General features: G+C 37.2%; 1 protein-coding gene across 2 annotated transcripts in view; it reads right to left on the bottom strand.

Annotated features, from left to right (window-relative positions):
• IFT57 (intraflagellar transport 57) overlaps positions 1-24304 on the bottom strand; it is a 66402-nt gene extending 42098 nt beyond the window's left edge. For both annotated transcript variants that reach the window (XM_007187139.2, XM_057545681.1), the window contains exons 1-5: positions 23983-24304; positions 21284-21446; positions 20330-20448; positions 16453-16543; positions 9380-9448 (exon numbers count right to left, since the gene is read on the bottom strand). In XM_007187139.2, coding sequence (XP_007187201.2) covers positions 9380-9448; positions 16453-16543; positions 20330-20448; positions 21284-21446; positions 23983-24188 — 648 coding nt within the window. In that variant the 5' untranslated portion in view covers positions 24189-24304. The remainder of the gene's footprint in view (positions 1-9379; positions 9449-16452; positions 16544-20329; positions 20449-21283; positions 21447-23982) is intronic.
• Between the last annotated feature and the right edge of the window lie 406 nt (positions 24305-24710).

The raw sequence follows: 24710 nt of genomic DNA, 5'->3' as shown, positions 1-24710 counted from the left end.
TACCATACGACCCAGCAATCCCACTACTGGGCATATACCCTGAGAAAACCATAGGTCAAAAAGAGTCATGTACCAAAATGTTCATTGCAGCTCTATTTACAATAGCCAGGACATGGAAGCAACCTAAGTGTCCATCGACAGATGAATGGATAAAGAAGATGTGGCACATATATACAATGGAATATTACTCAGCCATAAAAAGAAATGAAATGGAGGTATTTGTAATGAGGTGGATGGAGTTAGAGTCTGTCATACAGAGTGAAGTAAGTCAGAAAGAGAAAAACAAATACAGTATGCTAACACATATATATGGAATCTAAGGGAAAAAAAAAAAAAAAAGGCCATGAAGAACCTAGTGGCAAGACGGGAATAAAGACACAGACCTACTAGAGAATGGACTTGAGGATATGGGGAGGGGGTGGGGTGAGATGTGACAGGGTAAGAGAGTGTCATGGACATATATACACTACCAAATGTAAAATAGATAGCTAGTGGGAAGCAGCCGCATAGCACAGGGAGATCAGCTCGGTGCTTTGTGACCACCTAGAGGGGTGGGATGGGGAGGGTGTGAGGGAGGGAGATGCAAGAGGGAAGAGAAATGGGAACATATTGTATATGTATAACAGATTCACTTTGTTATAAAGCAGATGCTAACACACTATTGTAAGGCAATTATACTTCAATAAAGATGTTTGAAAAAAAAAAAAAGTCTAACTTTTTAATGGGACGAATTTCTATAAGGTTTCTTTTGAGATTGTAACCACATGGATATACCAGTGCTCAAATACATTTGAAGAACTCGATTCATATACCTACTGAGAGGAACATGAAAGTCCAATTAACTGTCAAGAGTAAATATTCCCAGGACTCAGGGAAAAGGGAACTAAGTTGTCTTGAGAATCACCACAGCATGATGTAAATGTTAAGTGGACGAGTCAGGAATGCCGTCTCCGGTCAAATCCCCCCTTCATCACTTAGTAGCTGTCATTAAACCTCAGGGTTCCCATCTGTAAAATGGGAATAATAATAGTACCCTCTCCTCATTGGAAGGGTTGATATGGGGATTAAATTAAATGATGTATTTGAAAGGCTTTCACAATACCTGGTACATAGTAAGCCCTCAATATATGTTAGCAGCTATAATTATCATTATTGTATGCCAAGCTTGGTACTAGATGCTTTTACATATGGGTTAAGTGCCCAGTAATAACACCATGAATCAAAGGAGCCTTATTCCTATTTTTTTCGAATGAGAAAAATGAGGTAGAGAGCACAATGTTACCCTAGAGCACAAGCTCTGAAACACCTTACTGTATGCCTATCAATCCTTTGTCATATAGGTTACAACTATATCTGCCCAGTTTATTACTTGTTTTTTAACTTTATGGTGTTCCCCACCCCTCCATATATAAGGGTTTAATTTTTATGCATTCAGATTTATTAGTATTTTTCCTTTATGGTTTTTAGTTTTCTTGCCATGCTTTATTATGCCTATTTCAACCCATGAATATTACACTTGCCACTCATATTCTTGTGCCTCATCATTTTTTAATTTGTTGATCCATGTGAGGTTTATTTGGGTGTAAGATATGAGGGAGGAGTCCATCATTTTTCTCCAAATGGGTAGCCTGTTATCCTATCACCATTTAATTGAATAGTTAGTTTTCCTGATTGATTTGCATTGCTTCATATACTAATATAACTGTATATGTGGATTATTTTATGAACTCTGCACTACTTCATTAATCTATTTTTGTGTCAATATAATTTTTTTCAGACTTACAAAAAATTACACAAGTAGCTCAAAGAATTCCCATATACCCTTCATCCAGATTCATTAAATGTTAGCATCTTACATGACCTCAGGGCAATTATGCGTAAAGGGATATAATGTTTATATCTGGGTGCTGAGATTTGAAGAAATTTTTAATTTTTTCTTTGTACTCTTTTGCGCTTTCATTTAAAAAAAAAACAAACCAAGGAATATACTTCCCTTTTAAAAACAATAAAGTTTTTTCAATAAAAACAAGTAAAAATATAAGTTTGATTAACTTCCAAAAACTAGCTGGTACAGGTGGTAAATGCTTTAGGAGTTTGAATAAGAGAGAGAAGTGTATTTTAATAGCGATGGTGAGATTTAAGTTTAACTTTACAAGGAAGTTTGGAATGTAAACAGGCAGAAAAGGCAAGCCAAGTGTTTATATAGGCAGGAAAGCATCATAAGCCAAAATATGAAATACTGAATGAACATGGCTTGTGAAGATCATACGAGGAGACGAGGGGCTTAAAAAGGTGAATCCTGGGGAGCAAAAAAAATTGAATATATTGTGAAAGACCTTAGAGGACGGGCTGAGGAATGTGAATTTTGTCCTTTAAGCCAGAGGGGAGGCAAAGTAAAGTTACAGACAAGGTAAAATAACAGCCCGCCAAACTTTATTTAGTACCTACTATATACCAGGTACTGTGCTACTCCAGGGACAGTGAATAAAATGATAAAAAATCCTCATAAAAGCACATGCTAGTTGTGTTTTATGAAGATTTATGGGTTGTAGATTTGTGGATCATAGGATTAAATGGGGCTGCGTGAGAAGGGAAGGTATCACTAAGAAGGCAGAATTTGAGCTGAACCTTGAACATTGAAGAGTCAGGTAGGGAGATGATGGGAAGGCATTTGGGGTAAGAGACAAAGGAAAAGAGGATAGGATGAGAGCAGATATACTCCTGAGGTGTTTCAAAACCTATGAGAGGTCCTCTTTAAGCTACCTGGAAAAGTTATTCCAGTGAAAGAAAATAAAGTTGGCTATGTGGACAGCTGTCAAATCGCTAAGGGCTTTGAAAGCCAGACCAGAAATGTATTGCTTTATAATCTGTATAAACTGACCTGAAGACAACGAAAAGCCATCAAAAGTTACTGAATTCAGAATGATCTGACTCAAGTCATGTTTTGGTAAGTAAGATTGAGGAGCAAGATGAAAAATGTTTTGGAAAAGGGAGGCTGGGGAGATGAACATGAGAGAGATTTCAAAGGCCGTATCCACAGGTCTTAGTAACTAACTAGATGTCCTGGATGAAAGTGAATCATTAGCCAGATATTCAAAGCACTAACACTGTTAGGGGGGGATGGGTGGGTGTGGGTGTATTTCAAGATTGTACGTTTGCAGAGGAGGACTGAAAAAAAGCACACATTCTGGGTATGCATCTAATATACTGAATTACATAATAAATATAGGCTGTTAGTGTTGATTTAGGAAATACAACCTACCCGTTTATAAAAGGACGGCTTTCAAATGATTCCTGGAAAAAAAATCATTGTATTACTTTTCATTTAATTCCCCTTAGTCATTTCTGTAGGGGAGACCCTACGTGACAGCAGATTGAGTCCAATGGGCCTTCCATAATAATTCATGTGACAGATTATGAAAATAAAGCCATGCTATCACCAGAGCTTCCTAATTTACATCAAAATGCAACCTTCTTGATAACTTATACGCTATGTAAGCTTCTTATTCAAAAATACTCATGGTGATCTAGAAATTTATTGGTATTGAGAGACTGGGGCTTTTTCTATTCTCCTACAGCACGTAAGAATGTTTGTAACTAATTCCAGTCTCTAGGAGAGGTAGAAAAATTATACAAAATAAGAAATGCATCAAATGTATACTCTAGGCCAGCACCATGCTAGGTGTGGTGCCCAAGTTCTATTAATCTTAAAATAACCCTTGGTTGAATTGTGTCCCCATCTTACAGATAAGAAAGCTGAGTTACAGAGAGGATAAATCGGTATGGCCACATGGCTAGTGACGTGTGGTCAGGATTTTACCTAAGGCTGCTTTTCCACTGTAGCATTGACCTTGAAGGTATGGACTCAGAGCTAGAAGGGACCTTGAAAAGGCCTTGCTTCCTACTTCTTTCTAGGCTCACAATAAAACCACGAATGGAAATAAGGATCTTTCCTATTTCAAGTGTGCGTTCAAAAGCTACACTAAAGATCAAGTAAAACTCTCTTTTACACTCAGCAAGAACTGCTGTTTGAGCCTCCTCTGAGCAGAGAGGAGTACAGCTTTCTTCTCTAACCTACATTTCCTATTCACCTCCAGATGTAAAACTGATGGGGTGGTACGGGCTAGCTACCAGAGAAATAAAAGCATTTACTCAGCAATGTGTTCCATCACACTCGAACATGTGGCGTTTTAATTGTTTCTTCTGTGGAACACCAACGATAGACTTCCCACAGTCAGAGCCCAGACAGAACTCACACCCAAATGTTTCAGGAAAAGAGAAGAAAAAACATTTTCCTCAAGCAGGAATCAGAACCAGGGGCATCCTATGGGGCACATTATGTTGTAGAATGGTATTTTTTTCCTGTATTAAGAAAGGACATTTTGTTGAAGAGTAAAGTGTAAATCATATGTAAAATGAGGAAAATGTAAAGTATTTAAGATATTAATCAAAGTAGATCCATCTTCTCCCCCTTTTGATCACAATATTGCAGCCTTGCCACAATGACATCCTAAACTAAAACTGAAATGATGATTTTTATTCTAAGCCCAGATTTTTACTTCCTTACAGCTTTTGCTTTTTAAGCTAAAAATTCTCTCATTCTTGGTACAATGAATTTTTTGCTAAGTAATTAGAAACCAATTGTGTTTAAACCTTTTGAGATAGTTGGTTTTATGCTGTATAACTCAGGATTTGGTTTCTAAAACCTCAAATTTAGCATCTCAAGGAAGAATGGTGTCTATGGCATGTTTGAAAAAAATGTTTTGAAATGAAGTGATGGGCATTTAAAAATAGAATTCAGAGAGCACACAGCTTCCCTCCCATCCTTTTTTTTTTTTCCACTGGGGGAGAAGAATGACACATCTGCATCATGCTGCCAGAACACTACTGCTGTGATTCTATTGAGCTTCAGAATGGAAGGGAGCTACAAAGACCACTCATAATTACAGCATAGTTACCATGAACATAAGGCACTTTCCAATCAGCATACTCAAGTTTGAAACAGGAATGACCCAGAACACCTGCCAAACACCTTGCCACCAGAGCCTTCCTTCCCTGCTCACACCCCTCACACCTCTGAACATTATACCGCACCCCTAACCCTCACAGGCTCTGCCCAACTGTCAGGGCTTTAATTCCACACCAGTGTCCCTCCCACCACGGCCACTCTCAGGGACGCTTTCGCTCAATTTCAGATTTCAAGAACATTCAGAAATCAGAGGGACAGAGAGAGTGTAGAACTTTGTGGGCTAGCCTCAAAAACTAATATCTATCCATTCTTTTTTCTAAGAAAAAATTCAAAATTTAAATAACTAACCTGCAAATCAAACTCTGGAAAAATAAAGCAATCCCTCACTAATTGCAGGAGTTATTATCTTGCAAAGTACAGGCATACCTCAGAGATATTGCAGATTTGGTTCCAGACCACCTCAATAAAGTAAATACCACAATAAAGAAGCAAGTCACGTAATTTTTTTGGTTTCCCAGTGCATATAAAAGATATATTTACAATACACTGTAGTCTATTAAGTGTGCAATAGCATTATATCTAAAAACATAATGTATGTGCTTTAATTAAAAGTATTTTATCACTAAAAATGCTAACCATCATCTGAGCCCTTAGCAAGCGGTAGTAGTAACATTAAAGATCACTGAACACAAATTGCTGTAAAAAATATAACAATAATGAAAAACATTTTGAAACATTTTGAAACATTTGAAAACAATTTGAAACATTTCAAGACTTATCAAAATGTGACACAGAGACACAGTGAGCAAATACTGTTGGAAAAACGGCACCAGTAGACTTGCTTGATGCAGGGTTGCCACAAACCTTCAATTTGTAAAAAATGCAGTATCTGCAACGCGCAATAAAGTGAAGCGCCACAAGATGAGGTATGCGTGCAGTACTGGTAAAACCACAATGGGGTAACAGAATTGGAGGAAGAAATCACAGTAAAAACGGCTTTAAAATATATTTTTTAAACCTCAAAGTAAATAACTATTCTGAAAAACACCTGCTTCCAAACAAACCAGTGCCATCACTATAAGCGTTCGTGATTGATAGGAAGCGCCATTTTCTTAGAACAAAGGTTTCAGTGCTCATGAAATACTGCTGCTGCGTTACGGTCTGATTAGGCAGACATCTTAAAGTTTAGTCAATGGGCACACAGCATCTCTTTACAAATTCTTCAAACTAGCGGTTACAGGCTTCAATTATGCGGTGGGAGTCAGGAAGCTAGACCTCTAGGGTCTCCCTTCAAGGAAGGACTTGCGCTCAGTTGCGGGCAAGGTGGCCCTCAGCCGGCTTCCGGCTGTCAGCTCCCTCGGGCTCTGTCCCACCTGCAGAGCCACCTTACCTGGGGCCGCGTCCTTCCCAGGGCAGACCGCCTCCAGCGACCGGCCCAGCAGGCAACACTTCTTACCCCGGCCTTTCACCATGAACATCTTGCATCCCAAACTCTGTCTCAGTGTCCACTTCCAGAGAACACAATCTGCAACTTATGTCTCTTTCATTTACCTTTTCTCGTGCTCCATTTACCACAAATCTCAGGAAAATGCTTGTGTACACCCAGCTTCTTGAGTCATCCTGATACTTAAGGGCACACTTTTCAGGGCCTAGACTTTGCTTTATTTAATGAAAGAAAGGAGTATAAGTAGATTTCTCCCTGCATTATCCTACACAGTACATAGAAGAGGACCCAATTATTGCTGAGAAGTTCTTTTCTCTATGAAGATTAAACTATACTTTCTCATAAAACTATAAATATAAAATAGCATTTATTCACGTGTGTATTCATTCAACATTATTCAGTATTGAGCACTTTCTACACACCAGGCACAGGTGCAAAAGCAGTTAAAAAAGCTTCTGCTCTAGATGAGTTTGCATCCTACTGGTTGAGATAGACAATAAACAAATCAGATGAATACAATGCCGAAGTCTGTGAAGAACAATAAAGCAGGGGGAGGATTAGAGAATGACTGGAGAAGCATCTATTGTTTCAAAACCACAGGTAGAGGGGGACCGTTGTAATCCGCACATTGCTGGGCTGGCACGTTCACGTATACATTTAGTACATCAATTTCCTAGATAGTATCCATCATTCTTGCTCTAGTGTAGAATTCATCACATCAACTTTAGTAAAATAATATTTCTTCTGCATTGGGAGCCCACATGCTGCATGAAACACAAAATCTTAAATCTGTGTTACTAACCTATAGCGCAATTCTGTCTTGGGGAAAGAGCAGCCTGAGCCATCGCAAGCTATAGTCAGATACAGCTGTCTCAGGCAGATGGCTTTAGTGGGCAACATCATAAACTTGCCAGATTTTTTAAAATATGAAAGGGTTTTCTGCCTCATTGGTACTTCATGGCTGACCATCCACAAACACCTGGTGTTCAGACTTCTTCCTCTTGTGAAAATGCAACCACACATAGTCTTAGTTCAAAAAGGTATATGTTATATAATCATTGTCCAAAGGATCTAATACCTAGATAATTATAAAGTCACAGGTAGAGGGAAAACCCATCCTTACACAGCTTAATTGAAATGAAAAATTGAAATCAGAACCAATAGGGACTTAGAGTAGTGGTAAAGGCAAGTTAAATCACTTTGCTCCTTCTCAATACTCAAACTACTTAGTCCAGAGAGAATCACAAGTGGTCTTTACCGGCCTCTATTTATACCATCAATATAAGAATGAAGAGTACAAATATCAGCTTCTTTCTAAGAATAACTGTGTATGCATCTCTACTTTTGTTTTTTTCTTCATACTTTACAACTCTGTCATCACATCTTCAACACATACAGGAACCACAAGCACCATACAAGCACCACAGTGTCCTTGCTTAAGATAGGAGTCTACCCTATTGAACTCTTGTTATAAGGTAAAGGAGAAAAAGCAATAGAATTGGGAGTTTGGAGAAACTGAGTTCAAATTAAGCCACTGTAATTTATTAGCTTTTTAAAAGATCAAACTGTCCCAAGGTGATAAATTTCAGTTTTTGTATCTGTAAAATGGAGATAACATCTTCTCAAATGCCTTACAAAGTCACTAAAAAACGTGTTTTAAAGTACTTTGAAAACTACAAAGTGATGTGCAAATGGATTGTTACAACTGGAGTTTATCTGTTTGGATTTAAATGTTAACACATTATTCTGAAATAATTTTCAATTGAGCAACAAAAAATACATTCTTTCATTTAAGAAGCATTTATTCAGAATCTTCTGTGTTATACTATGGAGAATATAAAAAATGATAGTTATCCCTGTTAGCAAGGAGCTTGTACAAGTCAAATTTGAGAGAAGGAATGTGGGGGGAAGGTGTGGTTTTGGTTTTTGCCAACACCTTTTAAGTACTTTCTATGTGCCAGACATCATTATAAATGCTTTAGATGTAGTAACTCTTTTAATCTTTAAAAACCCTACATAAAAGGTAATATTTTTATCCTCATTTTACAGATGAAGAAGATAAGGCACAAGAAGGTTGGAAACCTGCCAAAGGTCAGACAGCTAGTTAAGTACTGAAAGTCTCAAAGTCAACTCACACACTCAGTCAAGTTAGCCACAATGTTATGTTATATTACACCTCAAGTTGGGCAGAAAATGCACACATATCATTAATAATAGTTACTAATGCTGACTAACAATACTAAGGCAGTGAATAATAAGTGAAGAGATCAGCGTGGGGTGAGGTGGCCAAGGAAGTCTTCATGACATGAACCCTAGATCCAAACTTGTTGGTAGAATTGAGATAAGAATAATTAAATAAAGAACAAATAAGACTGTTTCATACATACATTTTTGAGCATGCAATAGGTATCACTTTATTGAAATATAACATACATATAGGAAAATAGAAAAATCCCAAACGTACTTCTGAAATATCTCATTGAGGGGGTTCTCTTTTATAGACTGGGTTTATTTCCTAATTAAAACAGAGCAAAAACTGACTTGAAGCAACATCTACCTATCCATATACCAGTCTTAATATAAACCATTTTATTTCAAAGAATTACCATTTGAGTATTTCCTATAATCAAGACCATTCAATACTGCCCATTATAATGGAAAATGACTTGAATTATATACGTTTTTCCATAATAAAAAAATAACAAAAGGCAAATCAATTATTTCCAGTTTACGTGAGAAGCACTGAGTTGATATTCCATGGTATGGACAGAAGGCTTTCCCACTTGCCCCTCTGATTTTCATATTTGCTATAATTATAATATTGTATATATAGAAAAACAGTTCGAGAGCTACTTTTCAAATGACACACAAAGCAATGGCCAAGAATGATTTCTACTTGTTTCAATTTCCAGCAGAATATGTGTACTGACTGCTTGTTGGTCCTGTGTGTATCCCATGTAACTTACCAAGCGATAGGTCTGGGCCTTCAAAACGCTGAGATCAATAAAGTTTTCTTCATTGTCTGTCTCCTCTTCCTTAGAAAAATAGAAGAGTTTAAAAGTTAATAATTATAAAAGTTGTAATTTAAAAAGGTATTTTCAGATTTCACATACTTAATATGCTAAGCTCTATAGAAAGACTAATGCAGGAAAGGGTATTTAAAAGCCTAGTAGTGTGCATAAAGTAGGGCATATTGTTATCTGTTTTTTGAGGTTTTGATGATGCCATTTAAAAATAGGACCTCTTTTAGAGTCACTGAAGAAAAGAAAAAAAGAGAGAACGATGCCACTGCTGTGAAACTGGGGATAAATAAACATAAAAACATAACAAGAAACAGTCCCAAGTGGCATATCTGAAATAAAGAGACACTGGAAGGAGTTAATGGAAATTTTGAGTAACATGACTAAAATGGACAAAAGTAAGAGGCTGACAGATATAGAATACTCTCACCTACTCCAGGGACCGATCACATTAATGTATATTTTTGACATCTCATCTTTTATATGCTCAAGTTTAAAGATATTAAATATTAAATCTATATAAGGATGTAAAATATACACATGTAAGATACTAACCTTGTATCTTAGATATTAACTATCTAAAAGAAAAGTTCAGGTAGATTCCAAGCTGGTCCTGATTCCTAGCCCAACTGATATGGGGAATGGGGTCAGAAGTGACCCTTTGAGAATCAATCCCCTCTCCAATATACAGTAAATACAGAGTCTGGGCAGGTTCTCTAAGCATATACAACAAAACAATAGCAAAGATCAATGAAACTAAAAGCTGGTTCTTTGAGAAGATAAACAAAATTGATAAACCTTTAGCCACACTCATCAAGAAAAAGAGGGAGAGGATTCAAATCAACAAAATCAGAAATGAAAAAGGAGAAGTAACAACAGAAATACAAAGGATCATAAGAGACTACTACAAGCAACTATACGCCAATAAAATGGACAACCCAGAAGAAACGGACAAATTCTTAGAAAGCTACAACCTTCCAAGACTGAACCAGGAAAAAATATGAACAGACCAATCACAAGTACTGAAATTGAAACAGTGATTAAAAATCTTCCAACAAACAAAAGTCCAGGACCAGATGGCTTCACAGGCGAATTCTATCAAACATTTAGGGAAGATTTAACATCTACCTTTCTGAAACTCTTCCAAAAATTTACAGAGGGAAGAACACTCCCAAGCTCATTTGACAAGGCCACCATCACCCTAATACCAAAACCAGACAAAGATACCACAAAAAGAGAAAACTACACGCCAATATCACTGAAGAACATAGACACAAAAATCCCCAACAAAACACTAGCAAACCAAATCCAATAACACATTAAAAGGATCATACACCCTGATCAAGTGGGATTTATCCCAGGGATGAAAGGATTCTTCAACATATGCAAATCAATCAATGTGATACATTGCATTAAGAAATTGAAGAATAAAAACCATATGATCATCTCAATAGATGCAGAAAAAGCTTTTGACAAAGTTCAACCCCATTTATGATAAAAACTCTCCACAAAGTGGGCTTAAAGGGAACCTACCTCAACATAATAAAAGCCATATACAACAAACCCACAGCGAACATCATGCTCAATGGTGAAAAGCTGAAAGCATTTCCTCTAAGATCAGGAAAAAGACTAGGATGTCCACTCTTGCCACTATTATTCAACATAGTTTTGGAAGTCCTAGCCACGGCAATCAGAGAAGAAAAAGAAATAAAAGAAATCCAAATTGGAAAAGAAGAAGTAAAACTGTCACTGTTTGCAGATGACATGATACTATACATAGAAAATCCTAAAGATGCTACCAGAAAACTACTAGAGCTCATCAATGAATTGGGTAAAGCTGCAGAATACAAAATTAATACACAGGAATCTCTTGCATTCCTATACACTAATGACAAAAGATCAGAAAGAGAGATTAAGGAAACAAGCCCATTTACCACTGCATCAAAAAGAATAAAATACCTAGGAATAAACCTACCTAAGGAGGCAAAAGACCTGTACTCAGAACACTATAAAACACCGATGAAAGAAATCAAAGATGTTACAAACAGATGGAGAGATATACCATGTTCTTGGATTGGAAGAATCAGTATTGTGAAAATGACTATACTACCCAAAGCAATCTACAGATTCAACGCAATCCCTTTCAAATTATCAAGGGCATTTTTCACAGAACTAGAACAAAAAAATTTTACACTTGTATGGAAACACAAAAGACCCCGAAGAAAAAAAGCAATCTTAGAAAGAAAAACAGAGCTGGAGGAATCAGGCTCCCTGACTTCAGACAATACTACAAAGCTACAGTAATCAAGACAGTATGCTACTGGCACAAAAAACAGGAATATAGATCAATGGAACAGGATAGAAAGTCTAGAGATAAACCCACACACCTATGACCACCTAATCTACGACAAAGGAGGCAAGAATATACAATGGAGAAAAGACAGTCTCTTCAATAAATGGTGCTGGGAAAACTGGACAGCTACATGTAAAGGAATGAAATTAGAACACTCCTTAACACCATACACAAAAATAAACTCAAAATAGATTAGAGACCTAAATGTAAGGCTGGATACTGTAAAACTCTTAGAGGAAAATATAGGCAGAACACTCTTTGACATAAATCACAGCAAGATCTTTTTTGACCTACCTCCTAGAGTAAGAAAATAAAAACAAAAATAAACAAATGGGACCTAATGCAACTTACAAGCTTTTGCACAGCAAAGGAAACCATAAACAAAACGAAAAGACAACCATCAGAATAGGAGAAAATATTTGCAAATGAAGCAACTGACAAGGGATTAATCTCCAAAACATACAAACAGCTCATGCAGCTCAATAACAAAAAAACAAACAACCCAATCAAAAAATGGGCAGAAGACCTAAATAGACGTTTCTCCAAAGAAGACATACAGATGGTCAACAAACACATGAAAAGCTGCTCAACATCACTTATTATTAGAGAAGTGGAAATCAAAACTACAGTGAGGTATCGCCTCACACCGGTCAGAATGGACATCATCAAAAAATCTACAAACAATAAATGCTGGAGAGAGTGTGGAGAGAAGGGGACCCTCCTACACTGTTGGTTGGAATGTAAATCGGTACAGCCACTATGGAGAACAGTATGGTGGTTCCTTAAAAAGCTAAAACTAGAGCTTCCATAGGACCCAGCAATCCCACTCCTAGGCATATATCTGGAGAAAACCTTAATTCGAAAGGGTGCACACACCCCAATGTTCATTGCAGCATTATTTACAATAGCCAAGACATGGAAGCAACCTAAATGTCAGTCATCAGAGGAATGGATAAAGAAGATGTGGTACATATATACAATGGAACATTACTCATCCATAAAAGGGAACGAAATTGGGTCATTTGTAGAGGCATGGATGGACCTAGAGAGTGTCAGACAGAGTGAAGTGAGTCAGAAAGAGAAAAACAAATATCGTATAATATCGCTTATATGTGGAATCTAGAAAAATGGTAGAGATGAACTTATTTGCAAAGCAGAAATAGAGTCAAAGATGTAGAGAACAAACGTATGGTTACCAAGGGGGTTAGGAGGGGTGGGATGAATTGGGAGATTGGGACTGACATATATACACTGCTATGTATACAATGGATAACTAATGAGAACCTACTGTATAGCACAGGGCACTCTATTCAGTGCTCTGTGGTGACCTAAATGAGAAGGAAATCTAAAGAAGAGTGGATATACGTATATGTATGACTGATTCACTTTGCTGTACAGCAAGAAATTAACACAACATTGTAAAGCAACTATACTCCAGTAAAAATTAATAAAAGAAATTAAAAGAAGTATGTAAGACAGTGGTTCTCAAAATGTGGTTCTGAGACAGGCAACATCAGCATCAGCATCACCTGGGAGCCTGTGAAAATGTAAGGCTCCATCCCAGAGCTACTCAGAAAGTAGAAACTCTGGGAGTAGGGCCACTAAAACAAGATAGAGAACTCTACTAATCTTTGGGGAACTGGAAAGATTTTAGTAAAACATGAAACAATATAAATGCAGATTCCATACACTCAACTAACGTTCATATTTTTGGGGATGGGGGCAGTGGGGCACAGAGGTGTAGACAAAACTGATCTGTTTACATGTTAAATCTTAAGCATACATGCAGAGGCACACCTTTGAGAAACAGCTCAGTCTATCCTGTGTTTGCACTAATGATGGTCTACTTAACCAGAGCAAATGATTGAAATGCCAGTGACTCAGTGCCCATGGGAGAAGAGACAAGTTTATAATGTTTTTATAATAACCTAATCGGTACTATTTACATAGGTGATCAATAAATACTTGTTGAATTGTGGTGGCTTGAACACTCGTAGGCAAAAAGCTTTAACAGTAGGTACCAGAAAAAGGATTTAAGTTACTAAATATTATTAAGAAAGCATTCGAAAGGAATTTGAATATAAACAGACTCAAAAATAGTTTTAAAATAAAGAGGATTTTAATCTCAGTAATTTAGAAGGCACTCAACAATTTCCTGTCATTTCTTTGCCTAATATGTATCCTCTTAATTCTTTTATTGCCAATTACTAAGGATATGATTATATACCGTGAGAACATTCTGTGAGAATATTCTTTGAAAATATTCTGGGTTGTGATCCCCATCCTCCCTCCCTTCCTCTCTGCCTCTCTCTCTCCCTCCTTCCCTCTCTCTCTCTCTTTCTTTCTTTCCAATGTGTCCTATCTTTATTTGGCCAGTCTAAAACTGAAGGTTTCGAGTTTCTTGTTGATTATAGACTAACTTTACTCTGTCAGAAATGATCTTTACCATCCTTGAGCTACCCCACAAACTGGCAACAAAATGAAGAACTATCCCACCAGCCAAAGGCTTTTTGGCACTGATCCAGCTCTCCTTAGCAAGAGGAATGGGAGAGGTAAGAGAGGGTTCCTTAGGATAATACAATGACAATAAGGAAGAAAGGAAAGAAAAAAATTCAAGAGACATGACAGCCTCAGAGGCAACCCTCTGAGGAAGGCCTTCAGCTTGATCTTATGACAGTAGAAGGTCTCTACTTCACAGTTCGCAAGAAATGTGTGAAGAGGCTGCTTTCTAGTTTGTTTCTCTAATTTACACAAACAATAATGCTGCTTTGAACTAAATCATTCTCAGAAAAAAAAAAAAAGCTATAATTTCTAAAAGTTACAAGCAATATGCTGACAGGTGATTTTTGGTCAAATATTTAATGAACACCTACTATGCACCAGGCGCTGCATAATAATCTGGAGATACAAAAAATGTGCAAAATTGGTTTCTGCCCTCATAGAGTTTTCCTTCTGATTAGTAGGTTTTCTTCCTTTTTTCCCCCTGACTAGCAGTTTTGAGTTATAGGTCTTTGAAGCTAAATATTGATGCACTAGGACCAGGTATCTGTAGATAAGCTATTAACTAATAACTAATAAACAGTAACTAAGAAGACAAGATGAGGAAGATACCCGAGTGAAATAAGTGAGACGAACAACTGGGACTATGTGAGGACTTAAAATTTTCTGAGCCTGAATGGAAAGATCTATTACACAAAGTATAAACTTAAAACGCCCAAAATGATCTGGACCTGGTCTATCTTCCCAGTTAATCTTAAGCCACCCTCCCCCTCACTTAGAAGATCCGGCCACTATGGTTTTCTCTCAGTTCCTTGGTCATGCTAAGCTCCTTCCTGCCTCAGAGTTTCTGTACATCCAGCACCACCAGGTTCTTGCCCAGTGCCTGCTTCATAACAGATGCTCAATAAACACATGAATGACTACATTTTTACCTTAACTTTAAAAAGTTATCACAAAAAAAAAAAAAAAAAAAAAAGTTATCACATTAAGGAAGATATCTTTTAAATTGATTAGTTTTATAGTGGTCTTTTTCCTTCTATAAATAGCAGTCATCTTTCTAATACATATGGTTTAAAATATTTCTACTGCTAATAAAATACATGTTAAAAACTTTGAAGATATAAAGATGCATAGAAGAGAAAATAATCATCCATAATCCCTCTACCCATATATAACTAATGTTAATATATTAATATTATTTTTCTTTTTCTGCATATTTTATATAGTTGAGTTTATGCATATAGTATAAGCTGTCATCCTCATGTTACTAACATTTCTTTGTAAACAGTTTTTAATGGCTATATGATATTCTACTATCTGATACAGTCTAATTTATTTAATGGTTATTTTCATCATTCACTATAAAATAATGCAGTGATTAATATCTTTGCAGCATATAGTACCTTAGTAAATTACTTTAAGCTGAAATACAGAATATACTTTCTGTGGATTCAAAAAATCACCTGAAAAATTTAATTGGTTTATGACAGTAAAATACACTACAAAGTTTTTTTCCCTGCCATTTTAATTTCAAATCATATGTACACTTCCTAAAACACCAGGGTCAATCCATATCTGGTTCTGAGGAAAAGCTCTTTTTCTCCACCATTTTCCTAGTCTAGTCTGTTGTAGAGATGTGAACATATAATTTCACACTATGGATAGAATGTTAAGAATGCGGATAGGCCCAGAGGCTGCCAAACAATTTAAATAATGTTGGTATGTATAAGTATTTTTTAAGTTCCTGCAGGGTGGTAATCATCCTAATTTTAGAAGCATAAAGGAGTTCCTGAGAAATGAATGGTGTTCTTATGAAGCAGAATGTATTAATCCTAAATTCTATTGTTCTCTTCTAAATTCTTTATTATTTATGGCCTATTTAAGATCATGAATGGTTGTTAATAAAATGTTAACCCATATAACTAGTGGTCTACAACTTCCTGTCTACATTTGAAGAACCTCTGCTAAAATTCAGACCTCAATCATTACAGAACATGAGCATTAACTTAACTAAAGGTCTAAACAACTGATACTTGGCACTCTATTCAAAAGCTTTTCTTCTCTAGAAACAATGAAATAAAATATATTCCAGAAAATGGAAGTCTAGGAGAATTAAGGGAAATGATCCAACGGTGAAAATGAACAAAAAGTTCAGCAACACACATACCACAAATTCTTCATCCACTTTATTTAATGTTAATTCTGCATCATCTTCTGCAACAGTTTCTTCTTCTAATTCTTCCACTGGGTATGTTGGTCTAAAATAATAAAGCTTAACATGAGATAAGAGTAAAAATATAACAGCAGAGCAAAAAGGTATAATGTGAATATTAAGGATCCCCCCGCTACACAAGTTCTGGTCCTTTTTCACCTGCCCCCTTTTCCAGAATCACTGTTAAATGTTTCACGTATCCTTCCTGAAACCTTCTACGTAAAGAAGCAAAAATGTTTACCTCCAAATTTGAAGAATCAAGTATATAAAAGGGATGATACCACGCATACTGTTAGCCAACCTACTTTCTTTACTTACTAATATACCACACTTAAGTACATACACAGTTGACTCTTGAACAACATGGGTTTGAATTGTGTGGGTCTATTTACACAGAGATTTTTTTCAATAGTAAATACTACACTGCTACACGTTTTCTGGTAGATTGAATCTGCAGATGCGGAACTGCGGATTTGGAGCGACGGCTTATAAGGAAGGCCTACTACGAGTTATACACGGATTTTCCACAGCCTTAAGCTCTGCATCGTTCAAAGGTCAAGTGTACAACTTCCCCCCCGCTGCCCCCAACACACCTGCACTGTATTCCACTGAACCATAAGTCATATGACTAGCAAGCTCTGGCTGAAAATTGACATTGTTTCTAGTTTCTTTACTAGACAATACTGAAAAGATCGTCCTTATACATTTATCGTTTATGTATATCATTTAAAATAAATTTGTACAAGTATAAGGGCTGGGTCGACAACTTTGTACATTTTATTGTTTTGCTCGATATTGCTAAAACCAGCTTCCAAAACGTTACCCTAATTTACACTCCCAACAACAGGGACTCTGTTTCCATACATTCGCCAATATGGTAAACATCTGCCAATATGGTATACAAACTTTAATCTTTGCCAATCATCTAAGTGAAAAAACCTCACTCTTGTTTTAACTGCATTTCTTTCACATGAGAGCGGTTGAATACCTCTTCATGTTTCAATTGGTTATGTGTGTTTTTCACTGAAATGCATATTTATGCCCTCTGTCCTTGTGTATGTATATTAAGAAAATTAATGCTTTGCCTAACTGTGTTAAGAATATTTTTCCTATTTATTTCTTATACTTTTAGCTATTCAGGACTGTTACAGTTCTTATTGCATAGACTTAGCAACATTTTCTTGCATGGGTCCTAGCTTTAACATCATATACATAAGGCTTTTGCATCACATGACACGTCCCACACCCCTTTGGTCTTTCAGCACTCCTATAGTTTCATTTTTCACATTTACATCTTTGATCAATCTGAAATTTATTTTTAAAAATTTTTAAAATATATTTATTTATTTATTTTTGGCTGCATTGGGTCTTCATTTTTGCGTGCGGGCTTTCTCTAGTTGTGGTGAGCGGGGGCTACTCTTTGTTGCAGTGTGCAGACTTCTCATTGCAGTGGCTTCTCTTGTTTCAGAGCACAGGCTCTAGGCGTGTGGGCTTCAGTAGTTGTGGCTTGCGGGCTGCAGAGCACAGGCTCAGTAGTTGTGGCACATGGGCTTAGTTGTTCCATGGCATGTGGGATCTTCCCGGACCAGGGCTCAAACCTGTGTCCCCTGCACTGGCAGGCAGATTCTTAACCACTGCGCCACGAGGGAAGTCCTGAAATTAATTTTGATAGAAGTAATAAGAAGGACTTCAGCTTTGTTCTTATTTCCAAAATCTAATCAGTGGTCCTAACACTAAGTATCGAACACTCATTTCTCCATCAAGATTAATGACACACATTTCCCATACTGAAAATACTCAAAAGTATTTGGGGACTTCCCTGGTGGTCCAGTGGTAAAGAATCCGCCTTCCAACGCAGGCGATGAGGGTTTGATCTCTGGTCAGGGAACTAAGATCCCAAATGCCGCGGGGCAACTAAGCCCGCGTGCCACAACTGCTGAGCTCGCGTGCCTCAACTAGAGCCCGTGGGCCGCAAACTAAAGAGCTCACGTGCTCTGGACCCTGTTTGCCACAACTACAGAGCCCACGCGCCCTGGAACCTGTGTGCCACAACTAGTGAAGAGAAAAAACCCGCACACCACAACTAGAGAGAAGCCCACATGCCACAAAGAAAGATCCTGCATGCCTCAATGAAGATCCCGTGTGCCGCAACTAAGACCCAATGAAGCAAAAATTTAAAAAAAAAATAAATAAATAAATCTTTACAAAAAAAGTATTTGCATTTATTCCTGGAAAGTTATTTTAAAAATCCATACCTCAGATAGGTTAACAAAATACAAAAATTGACATTTAATACTAAGGAAGTAAAGTACTTACAAATCAATCTTCTTAAAGAATAATTTCCTTTTTTTTTTTTTTTTTTACTAATTAGAACTAGAAAATATCTTAAAGGCAATGTTTTCCTAGGATTTCTACGTTTTCTAGGGTTTGTTTTAGCATATTTAGATATATAAAATAAGCATCTATAAACACGTAACTTCTACGTCACTTACATATCACATAGTTGATATATTCTCTAATCCCTATTTTCAATGTTTCACCCTGCTTTCCCCCCATGTATATATGGTCCCTATAAATTATCCAAATCACAATGCGTGGCCAAGAATAAGATATGCTAAGAAACAAAGGAAGTACCAAATTAAATAGTGGTTAAGATACCAATAATTTCTGGTGAATTTAGAGTTCATTAGGCAATAGATTTAATAATTTTTAAAAAATGCCAAATGCAGGATATCTCATAACTTTTCATGGAATCTAATAAAGAAGTAATGTAGATTATGTACTCATTCTTCACACTGCACTAAGTAGTACTGTTTGGGTTGGAGCGCATGAAATTACCACTTTTTTTAGTTCAAAAATAGATGAATATCGGTAATTTCATATGATTCAACCTGATGATAACCTAAGTCAAGTAAGTTTTTAAAAGTATTCATTAATAGAGAGTAGATAACTTTCCTGAGAGAATGTAACTGAATATACATTAAAATATACAAACAATATATACACCTTTCCAAGAAGTTAGTTCTAATCCAAAATCACTGCTTGCTCATGTTTTTACCTGAATAATGCCTTCCACAGTCTCTAACCTATCAATAATCCCAATCTCGAAAGGACCAAATTTATATATTTTCTAATTATAACCTATACAAATTGACAGTTTCTTAATATTTTATTCCCTTATCCATGTGGTCAACATTTATTGAGTATCTATGATACATCAAATGCTATGTTAACTGCCATAGAGTACATACAAAGATTTTATAATTTCTAGCAAGAAAGTCAGACCTGTAAACAAATGACTTTAATACCATGGTATAGATAAAACAATAGAAATATAAACAAATCACAGGTCAGAGAAAGAAGCAATGAACAATGCCTAACAGAGTGTCAGGTGGCTTCTTCAGTATTATTCTTGCCCAGTCACTATAAACAAAGGAGAAAATCCCACTTAAAATACTATATTAATTTCCATTTTTTTCCTTAAATCTGTAGCTATCATTTACCCCCAAGTATATACTATCTTTGGTTGTATAAATAAATATATGCAAAGAAACTTTTAAAAAATTTCCTAAATTGACCAGGATATACAGTTACAGTTAAATCTTTAATAATTATATATCTGAACTGGGAAGGGGCACAATATCAGAACTGGTTTTGAAGATACCAGATATTCCAATTTTGTCTATACTAACTTTTCTAATTAAGTGTGGCATTTTCAGTTTAGAACAGTCAAGAAGAAATACTTCCTATCAGTTCAATTAAATAGCTCTGAACCCTTAGAAGAAAAAGCTACACACATAAAATTACTGTTGCCAGGTTGGGTAATTTTTACCTTTTCCAAGTGAAACCAATATATTTTAATGCTTCTTCGGCTAAACAGTCAAGAACATAGCATACATGCGCTCCATAACCTGATTTTAATTTTGAAGGAGGAAAATCTGCAGTTCTCCCCTGAAATACAAAAGATAAACTGGGTATAACTTGTTATTTATATTGCAAATGTCAAAATATTTTAAGCAAAGTACTGCTGAATAAATGTATCACTTCTCTATTCTTCAAATATGATTTAAAATAACTAATTACATTGCTTCTTAGAAATCCATCTCTTTAGTCTTTTTTTTTAATCCATTGGTACAGAAATACTAAAGGAAAATGAAGATGTTTTACTGTCAAAAGTATCAAATTAAAAGGCAATAACCTCATGACAGCAGAACAAATCATTGATCTTGTTAGGGTGAAAATTCAGTAAAACCCCTAGGTTGGTATCATATCATTAAACAACCATGCAAAGGATGAAGTGATTCACTTGTCAAAAATCAATAACATGTGTGCCAAAAATTCTTACTGCTTGTCCCCAGGAAAAGTCAGAAAAGTACAACTGCTATCATGGTCTATTAAATCAAAGTTCCCTTTCAAAATACAGTGTTTCAGCTTCCTAGTTTTTAGTCATTTTTTAGAAGGAGAACTAAGTATCCATAAATTTATCTCAGAGACATATCAAGATTAAGAAAAATATTATTACTTTGGGCTATAATGTATGTACACTAAACATGTTTAGAAGTGGCATTAATGTTATAATATCAACCATTCTGAGACGATTTTACCTGAAAAATAAATCTAGATATAATTATATATATACATATATACACATATATATGCATGTGTGTATATATAGTTATTCAAAGAGAATTCTTCTAAAAGGCTAGCATTTACGTGGCTGTATTATCAATATTAAAAATGTCCTAACTTGAGAAAATGCAGAAAGAAGAGAGTTGTTTACACTTACGAATGATCGAAGTTCAGATAATATGTTAGAGATTGTTGCATTAGGGTCATCATATTCTTGAGGTTGCTCAAAGGGGCGTCCTGCTTTATTAATCAACCAAGCAGCAAGAGTGCAAAACATGTAGAACTGTTCCCCAGGATTGGTAGGCAGTGCAAAATAGTGTCTGTTTCAAAAGAAGGGGGGAGGGTAGAATATGAAATATTTCAAACAAGTCCATAGTAGCTAAAGGAGGTAAATCCAAAATTGCCAAAGGATTTTTTTTCCAAATGGCTTTAACAACAAAACACATTGATAATTCACTCTTTGAAGTTTCTAGTAATCTACAACACTCACATTAAAGTTTTTAATCAACAGGATAAGGGCAATTACTACTGGACACAAAATATTAGATCAAAGACTTTACATCCAGAAAGTGCAGGTCATGTTAAAAAACCGAGCATGTAGAACTTTGGCCAAAATCATTTATGTGTCAGGAATAATTAATAAGAGAGTACTTCCAGAAAATGGTCATTTGGAATTAAGAGATGCTCAGAGTTTAAAAAAAGACCTTAATGATTATTCACTATGCATTTTTACATTTTTTACAATGTCACTGTTATCTTTGCTTACTGTTTCTAACCTATCCTCTAGGTTAAACAGTTGTTCTCATCTTGGCTGCATATTGAATCACTTGAGGAGCTTGTCAAACTATTGCTACCTTACTACACATTGCTTCTTCCCTCTCAGATTAAATCAGAACTTCTGGGAGTGAAGCCCCAGTATGCGCATGTTTCAAAAGTTTCCTAGGTGGTTCTAAGGTGCAGCCAGGAGTAAGAACCACTGCGTTTGTGTCACATCCCCAGTCTAACAAACATTTGTTGGCTTTAGGTTAAATCCCCTAGCCTACTAAAACTAGCCCTATGAGGGTCAGCATGATTTGTGCCTAAACATATCAGGAATAAAACCTGCTAGCAACAGCATTTGTCAGTTTGATCAAAGATCTTATTTTGCTTTTATGTGTAGCTATCACTATTGTGTTTACATTCGGATTTATAGATATTATAACTATTTTTCATAAGAATCAGCAGTCTACTCCTTCCTGTTTCCAAAACTTTTTCCTGCAGGGTAAGTGTAAATGTTCTGAAAGATAACAGAAAGCTGGGAAGAAAAAAAGGCCATGAAGTCCTTCCAGGTAGGTATCAATATATGTTCACACACTACTAACGACTCATTTCTGTATCAGCTGATAACAACTCCAAGACAGACGAATGGATACTGATAAATACTGTAGACCTAGGACAGTGGTTCTCAAACTTTAGCAGGCATCAGAATCACCTGGAAGGCTTGTTAAAACACAGACTTCTGGGCCCCACTCCTAGGATTTCTGATACACTAGACCAGGGAAAGGGCCTGCACTTCTAATAAGTTCCCAGGTGATACTGATTCTGCTGGTCTGTTGACTGCACTTTGAGAACCATTAAACTAGGATATTTCCATGCAAATCCATGACTCAAAGTACCCTGCTGAACTCCTGAGGAAATAGTATAGAAATTATATCAATAGAACCTTAAGGCCTTTCTTTTAGTTTGAAAAATATACTTGGAGAAAAAAACCACATTTTTATTAACATAGAAGTTGTTCGTTGTTTATATTATCCTATTCATTTAAGTAATAACTTCCAATCCTACAATTTCTATCATGAATCAAGCAACAATGATTCTTCCTCTAACTTTTCTCCTATTATGGACTGGCTTAGCAATATGGGCAGTTTACATGAAGCCTACATATTTTCTAATGTGAGTTATTGGAAGAGAGCAAGAAATGAGATCCAAACTGTCAAGGGAAATTAGTTGAGACTAGCTGTAGCCTTTAAGAGAAAGTACTACAAAGTCTTGATCTAAAATAAACACAAAAAATTAAGTAAGTACTAACGTGAAGGAAAGCTACAAAACTTATTTGTGAGGCTATCACTAATTTACACTGACTGGAAGAGAAAGTTCTAGCTGTCCACTATCCTCAGTAACTAATGCCAGTGGCTTCAGGATATGATGGACTTATTACCCGCCAGAACAGGGCAGGCCTTTGCGTTCTATGAGAGAGAGATAATTCCAATAATCGTCATTTCATTTGCCTTTTTCACTTCTCAGTTTCCGAGAATACTGTTACTGCAAAGGCAGAAGTCTTTTAAACCATAGCAACTAGTGAACAAGTTTACTAACTGCATATAAAGTGCTCAGCAAGGTCTAGGTACCCACAGTTATAAGTTGTAGGGACAGGCTCTCAAAGAGGAAAACAAAAACTAGAGATAGAGCTGAATTGCTAATGGCATTCATCTTTCGGGATGAGATTATGAGTGATTGCAGTACTATTTTTACACATTTTCTTGTGTTTTCTGAGTTTTCTATGAGGTTGTTTTATTACGTTTATAATCAGAAAAAAAAAATTGTGTTTTATGGAGCTGCGTGTGTGCTCTAGGCAAGCTGTCTTCCAACCCTATCTGTAGTTCCAAAACTTTACTCTCCCTACAAAAATACGAAGTCTAAGCTCCGTGAGTAGTCCGGCCCTCCGTCGCCAAGTTTGTGGTGAAGTGTCCTTTCCTGCGTAGGAAGACGGAGGCAAGTGCTCGCTAACTCGCGCTTGGCGTTCCCCCGAAGGCCGGAGGAAGGCATCTCCCCAGAGCCCAGCCGGTATCCAGGCGCTCGGGGGACGAGGGCACCCACCTGGACGGGGGCTTCAGGTTGTTTTTCCGGAGGAGATCCTCCTCATAGCGGAGCAACTTCAGCTTCTCCACCAGGTCCTCCATCACCACGAACATGTGGTAGGCCGCGCCGGGGCCCCGCTCCACGACCGCCTCCCCTGCCCCTTCGCCGCGGGACCGAGACACCCCATCCTCCAAACCCGACGGCGTGACCACTGCCGCTGCCATCGCGGAAGAGACAGAAAGAGCCCAGCGTCAGCTCCGGCCCACAGACCTCCGCGGCCTGCGCTGGCGCAGCCAGGACCTCCGCGGCCGGTTACCAGGCGACCGCCGGGCAACCCATCACCAGGGAAACTAGACTCCGCCTCCTTCCCGCCTAGTCTCTTCTAAATTCCCTCCAACCAGGGCGGGCTCCCTGGATGACGTCACGCGTTCCCCCCGCCCCTTCCCCGCCTCTAGGGAGGCGGTGGCTGGGAGACAGCCCCGCCCGTGGGGGCGTGGCTTTCTCCTACTCACGTTAGGCCACGCCTCCTCCCGCTGCAATTTAAACACAGAGGAGGGTCCGCGGGCGTTTCCGCTGTGCTCTGTTGGTGGTCCTTAGCAGGCTTTAGTGGGCTTGGGTTATTGGTTGCCAAGGGCCCCTGAGTCGGAGTGTGAGTCAGCTGGTAGCAGTTAAAAAGAGTAAAGGGAGACGTGCAGTATTGAAGACTACGCTAGCCTGATGGTATCTTTTTTACTTTTCTTTTCAAA

This window comes from Balaenoptera acutorostrata, chromosome 4 (genome assembly GCF_949987535.1).
Source record: "Balaenoptera acutorostrata chromosome 4, mBalAcu1.1, whole genome shotgun sequence".
NCBI classification, from domain to species: domain Eukaryota; kingdom Metazoa; phylum Chordata; class Mammalia; order Artiodactyla; family Balaenopteridae; genus Balaenoptera; species Balaenoptera acutorostrata.
The sequence above is the reverse complement of the archived record's forward strand: the minus strand, read 5'-3'. Positions and strand labels throughout refer to the sequence as shown.